This window comes from Manis javanica, chromosome 4 (assembly GCF_040802235.1).
Source record: "Manis javanica isolate MJ-LG chromosome 4, MJ_LKY, whole genome shotgun sequence".
NCBI classification, from domain to species: domain Eukaryota; kingdom Metazoa; phylum Chordata; class Mammalia; order Pholidota; family Manidae; genus Manis; species Manis javanica.
The window spans coordinates 11,733,068-11,739,073 of NC_133159.1; the positions used below are offsets into that span (position 1 = coordinate 11,733,068).

Here is a 6,006-nt window from a genome sequence, read left to right on the forward strand (position 1 = left end):
ACCCAACCAGGAAACATTCTCCAATTTTAAGGAATAGTGTGATTAAATTTTGCTCACTCGGATAATCCAGGATAATCTCCCCCATCTCAAAGTCCATTCCTGTAATATTGTGATTTATAATAAATACATATTTGGTCTTTGTTCCAGTTTCTGGCAGAGAGGTCCTAAGACCCTTGGAATTTCCCTAGTGGAGAGAGCAATGGAAAGTGTCTTTTGTTATGTTAATGACATGACTTCGGGAAAGTCCCCAGGTCACCTAAGGGTAGGGGCTGGTTGCCAGGGGAATCAACTGAGTAGTTAAAAAGTTGGAACTTTCAGTCCCACCCACAGGCCTCTGGGGAGGGAATGACTGGAGACTGAGTTTAATCTTCAGTGGCCAGTAATGTAATCTGTCAGGCCCATGTAATAAACTCTCCCTAAAAACCCAAAATGACAGGGTTCCGAGAGCTCTGGGGCTGGTGAACATGAGATTCAGGGAGAGTGGATGCTCAGAGAGCATGGAAGCTCCTCGCCCTTTGCCCACACCTTGACCTGTGCATCTCTCCGCTCTGTTCTTGAGTTGTATCCTTTTATAATACACTGGTAATCTGGTAAGTAAAATGTTTTCCTGAGTTCGTGAGCCACTCTAGCAAACTGACCAAACCTGCAGTAGGGTTCTTGGGAAGCTCCAATCTACAGGTTAGAAGCACAGATGACAACCTGGACCTGCATATGGCATCTGCCGTGGGGACATTGGCATTTTATGGGTCTGAGCCCTTCACCTGTGGGACCTGACGTCATCTCCAGGTAAAGTGTCAGAATTAAGTTAATTTGTTGCTGGTATGCAAAAAAAAAAACACGTTAGAATTGTTGTCAGGATCCAACACCCTTCATGTCACCTGGAAGTCCTTTTTGTCATGTCACATTCACAGCTTCTGGGGATTATGGCATGGACATCTTTGGGGGACCATTATTCTTCTACCATACCTAGCTACAGGTTTGAAACTACACGAGTCCGCTTACACTGGATTTTTTCAATAAATGTTGTGGAGGTTTGCAACAATTTGAGAAAAAAACATTTTCTTTTAAACTCTAGCTTAGTTAATTGTGAGAATACAATATATAATACATATAACATACAAAATACATACTAACTGATTGTTTATTATTATTGGTAAGGCTTCCAGTCAACAGCAGGCTATTAATGGTTGAGTTTTGGGGGAGTCAAACGTTATACCTGGATTTCTGACTGGGGGTGTTGGTGCCCCTAACCTTTGTGCTGTTCAAGTGTCAACTGTACCTCCATTTAATGAAGCAATACCAATTTTCTTTTTAAAATACATTAGAAAACAGTTAGTTGACTTAAAGAATGCTGTAGGCTGCATGTGTCCTCCTAAGATTCATCTCTGAAACCTAATCCCCAAGGCGGTGGTGTTGGGTCATAAACGCGGAGCCCTGGTGATGGGATCAGTGCCCTTATAAAAGAGACCCCAGAAAGCTCCCTTGCCCTTCCTGCTACTTGAGAACACAGCGAAAAGACAGCCACCTATGAACCAGTAAGCAGGTCCTTACCAAACACCGAATCTTACAGGCCTCTTGATTGTGGACTTCCTGGCCTCCAGAACCACGGAAAGTAAGTGCTAAGCCGCACACTCTGGCAGCCCCGGCAAACTAAGATAAGGGACATGTTGAGTAAGCAGTATTCCATATAGTTCTTAGGTTGGAAAAGAACGGCAAAGCGGTGCCTAAGCCAGATACTGACTGAAGTGGGGGAAACTGAGGCCTGGATGAGAAGGTTCTAGGGTCTGTCCCAAGTTGGCAAGAAGCTGGAATTAGAAGAAATACAGTCTGTTTAGTGGAAAGCCTGCCTCCCAGCTAAAGGACAGCAATCCTGTTGACATAACCCTGTGGATCAAAGCAATCCCCTAAACTGCCCCAGGCCAGTTCCTTGGGCTCCCAGTGGAATTCACTCAGCGGATCCGGATCTGGTAAAAATAAAAGGTCCTGTCCTTGGGTGGGGAGCTACTTCCTGGAAGAGGCTGCGGAGAAACAGCTCCTGCCAGAGCTAGGCCAAGCTCCATGGCAGCAGCGGTGACCCCCTCCGAAGACCCCAGGGGTCTGAGAGCCAGCCCCAAAGTCCTGGGCCCCGAGACAGACCTGGAGAGCGGCTCAGGTAAGGGGTTGCTGAGCCTGCCTCGGCCCTGCAGAAGGGAGGCTGGGAGGCTGCAGCTGAGGGCAGACACTCTCCCTGGGGGTTGCCAGGAGTCTCCAGCCGTGCGTGGGCTTCATTTATTTCCTGTGCTGACCAAACTACCAGAATATAAGTTTCTTTCGGAGTCCGTGTTGTGCTGAAGAGCACGTGGCAAAGAGAATGCATTTATTTATTGTTTGGGGAACTCAAAAAGTTGATTTTTTGATTTTTTAAGAGCACAGGTTTTGGATTCAGATGGACCTGCTTGGGCACTTGCTTCATTTATAAGTTGATTCATTGATTGGTTCATGGCTTCTTGTTCCCGTGCTGGGCCCTGAGCTAGGTGGGGAGGGTCTGAGAGTAAGAACAGGGGTCCCCCAGGGCTCTGATGGGGTGCGATGAGGCTGTAGACAAGATGTGTGGGGTGGGGCAGAGCCACGTGGTGCTCCCTGAGGACCACCAATATCTGCAGTCGCTGAGCCTCAGGTCCCTCCTCCGTAAAAGGTGGCCAGGGCCTTCCTCTTGCTCCAGGACCTCCCGACTCTGGTGTGCAGAGCAGGAACGCAGGCATCCTTTGGGAGCTTGTTAGAAATGCAGAGCCTCAGGCACCACCCCAGACCCACTGTTCCAGAATCTTCCTGTTAACGAGATGCCTGTCTTTGTGTGTTAACCAGCTCACAGATAATGAGCCGCTGGACTACTGAAACCACATCTCCTGCTGTGCTAACACAAAGGCTTGGCCTTTCCTTATTTCTAGGAGGGGAACCAGCCCGCCACCAGAAAGCCATCCCCGCTGCCCACCTCACTTTCCTCATCGACTGTGCGCACGGGAAACAGCTCTCCCTGGCAGCACCCCCAGTGCGGCCCCGAACCCCCAGACCCAACCTAGGACCTGTCACCCCTCCAGTGAAGACCTACATCTTATTCTGTGGGGAAAACCAGCCGCATCTGATTCAGGAAGCCCCACTGGGTAGGGGACGCCTTGCCCAGCCCAGGGGCAGCCTGCTGTCCTGCAGACAGATGGTGGCCCAGGCTTCCTCCCCAATCAGTCCACTTTACCCCCAGGAGGCTCCTGAAGCCAAGGGGGGCCCCTCAAAGATGGTGCCCTTGAGATCTTCAGCATGGGGAAGAGTCATAGGCTCCCTCAAAGCCCTCTCCTCTTGTGTGTGTGGGCAGGCCGAGTAAGTAACTGGAAGAGCCTGGTCACGGGGGTACGCCTTTGGCAAGCCAGACTCCAGTGCCCGGGGCTGTAATTCCCAGAGCCCACTCCCTCTTTTCCAGCCAAGCAGAAGTCTTTGTGCCTGAGCCAAGGAAGGCACATCAGACCCACTAAAGGGCGTCTGAAACAGGCCTGCAGTACACCCAGGTATCCTCCTTCCTCCTCACAATCCATGTTATCTTTTCGTCGGAAGCAGGATCAGTCACCACCGCATGGAAGGAGATGAATTCATTCATACAGCAAATTCTAACAGAGCACCTTCTACGAGCCAGGCTCTGCAAAGTACTAGGGAAGATTCCACAACGTTCAGAGCTTATATTTTCGGGGCAGGGGTGAGGTGGGGAAAGGGGTTAAATAAGTGACCAAATAAATAAAGATGACTTTAAACAGGATGAAATGAGTACTGTGTGGGAACTGAAATAGGGTCCTGGGATGGAAAGTGGGTGGGGCAAAGAGCTTTTCTGATGTGGTGATTGGGAAAGGTAACAAAGTGTGATCTAAAAGGTAAGGAGCCAGCACGGAAAATCCGCCCTCCCCAGGGCCACCTGGCTGGCATCTCCTCCTAGGGCACCCCAGCACAGGGTCTGAACGCCCCAGCATGGTGGCATGTGAGCATTTTGGCTCATGTGTGTAGGTCATTGGGAGAGCATGACACCAGATGGTGAAATTCAAGGGCCCAGGTGGGACCCAGCAATGCAAGGGGGGAAATGAGGGGGACCTGGCTGCTCAAGAGAGGGTGCTCAGAAAGGGAGGGGCATGTTCATGTTTGAACAAATGAAAATAAGAGATATTACTGAGCAGCTGCTGCATACCAGGTCCATGCTGCCCCCTAGGGATACAGACAAAAAGGAGAAGCTTGGTCCCTGTTCACAGGGCAGTCAAGTTCCAGCAGGAAGTTGGGGTCACTGTGTGTGTGTAGGTCTAAGAGATGCACAGCTCTGTGTGAACTGCTACATCAACTCATCCAAGAAGACATCTCATGGCACTTGGATTAAAATTACTGAATGTTCCTTTATTTACTCAATGACTATTTTATTAGGTTTCTATAAACACTAACGGCTACCATGCATTGACTATTTGCTCTGTGCCAGGGAAACAATATCTTCTCAGTGCCAATATGGGGAAGCACCATTTTTTACCTATTTCACACATGAGGGAACTGAGGCACAGAAAGGTGCAGAACACATTCACTAAGTATTGAGCACCCACTGTGTGCCCAGCCCTGGGCCAGACGCTGGGCTGGAGCACTGATAGACAGACAAGCCCCCACCACAAGGAAGGTTATCCTCCAATTAGGAGAGGCAAGGTGAGTGTGCACACACAGGAAACAAGCAGGCAGGAGGAGCGGCAGGGACCCCATCACATGAGGCCTTGCAGGCCGTGATGAGGTCTTCAGGTTTTATTCTGAGATGGGGACCACTGGGGACTGTAAGCAGAGTGACATGACCAGACTCACCTTTAAAAAAATTCCTCTAGCTCTTGTGCTGGGATCAGAAGGCAGGGGAGGAAGCTTCGGAGGCTGCACCTTGATCCAGGCAAGGGCAGGGGATGGTTTGGGCTGAAAAAGGTGGTTACACAATAATCCAGACGGCCTCACATCATTGAGAATCACTGGACCAGAAGACTGCAAAGACAGGGCTGCAACAGCAGTTTTAGGCCCTTGAGGAAAGGGCGAGGCCTGTGGCTGCAGATCTAGCCTTGCACCAGCAGGGGTCGCCCTGTCACTAGACTGGAGTGCACAGTGCCCAGGCTGGGTGGGGAGGATAGGAACCCGCTGGGTCTGGCGCTAGAGCCAGGGGGGCCAACGACCCAGTGGTCTCCTTGTTTTCAGAAGCCACACTTACATTCTAACCAGCCCTGTTCACTGGAATAATGATTGCGTATATTTTTATATGCACACACGCCACCTCAGTTCCTTGCACACCAGACCTGTGAGATGGATATGATTTTTATTGCCATTTTACAGGTGAGGAAACTGAGGCACAGAGAGATGAAATAATATGCCCAAGGTCATCAACTAGAAAGAGGCAGAGCCCAAATCCAAACCCTGGCAGTGTGACTGCACACCTGTAGTCACAGTGTCATGAGCCTAGGTCACGCACGCCTCAGGTGCTCTGGTCGCATCTGCCAAATAGGTGAATGACCCAGCCGAGGGCTTGGCCGTGTGCAGAGAGCATTTGGGGATTGTCACGTGAGGAGGGCCCTCACAGACATGGGGCATACAGGTGGAGGAGGGCAGCTTAGTTACTTTTCACCACAGTCCCAAGGGGTATCACCCCATTTTACAGATGAAGAAACTGAGCAACTGGCCCATCATACAGCTGGTGATGGAGAAGCCAGGGTTGAAACAGGTGGTTTCTACTCAGAGCTTTATGTACTATAGGCTATAGGGACTTACTGAAAATCTGAGAGGGAGTGAATGAATCAATTGATGAAAGATTTTATTGAACTAGTGAGTGGAAGTGTGAAAAGGGAATGTGTGTCTAGGTTGGCAGCCACGCTCACTCAGGATTGTGCCCCATGCCTGAAGTGCCTAGTACCAGCAGGTGCTCAAGAACTGCGTGGGAAGCAAGGAAGGGAAGAAGGGGGAAAGAGGCAGATTTGCAATCCTGCCCTC

General features: G+C 50.1%; 1 protein-coding gene across 2 annotated transcripts; it reads left to right on the forward strand.

Annotated features, from left to right (window-relative positions):
* Positions 1-1,963: 1,963 nt before the first annotated feature.
* On the forward strand, positions 1,964-3,763 carry SRARP (steroid receptor associated and regulated protein). 2 transcript variants are annotated; one of them, XM_017665932.2, is made up of 3 exons: positions 1,964-2,152; positions 2,928-3,351; positions 3,452-3,763. In XM_017665932.2, the coding sequence occupies exons 1-3, from the start codon at positions 2,059-2,061 to the stop codon at positions 3,501-3,503; spliced, it is 570 nt and encodes a 189-aa protein (XP_017521421.1). In that variant the 5' UTR covers positions 1,964-2,058; the 3' UTR covers positions 3,504-3,763. The 2 variants fall into 2 exon arrangements, with proteins under 2 accessions (XP_017521421.1, XP_017521422.1); XM_017665933.3 differs by having other exon boundaries at positions 1,967-2,152; positions 2,928-3,763.
* The last annotated feature ends 2,243 nt before the right edge of the window (positions 3,764-6,006 follow it).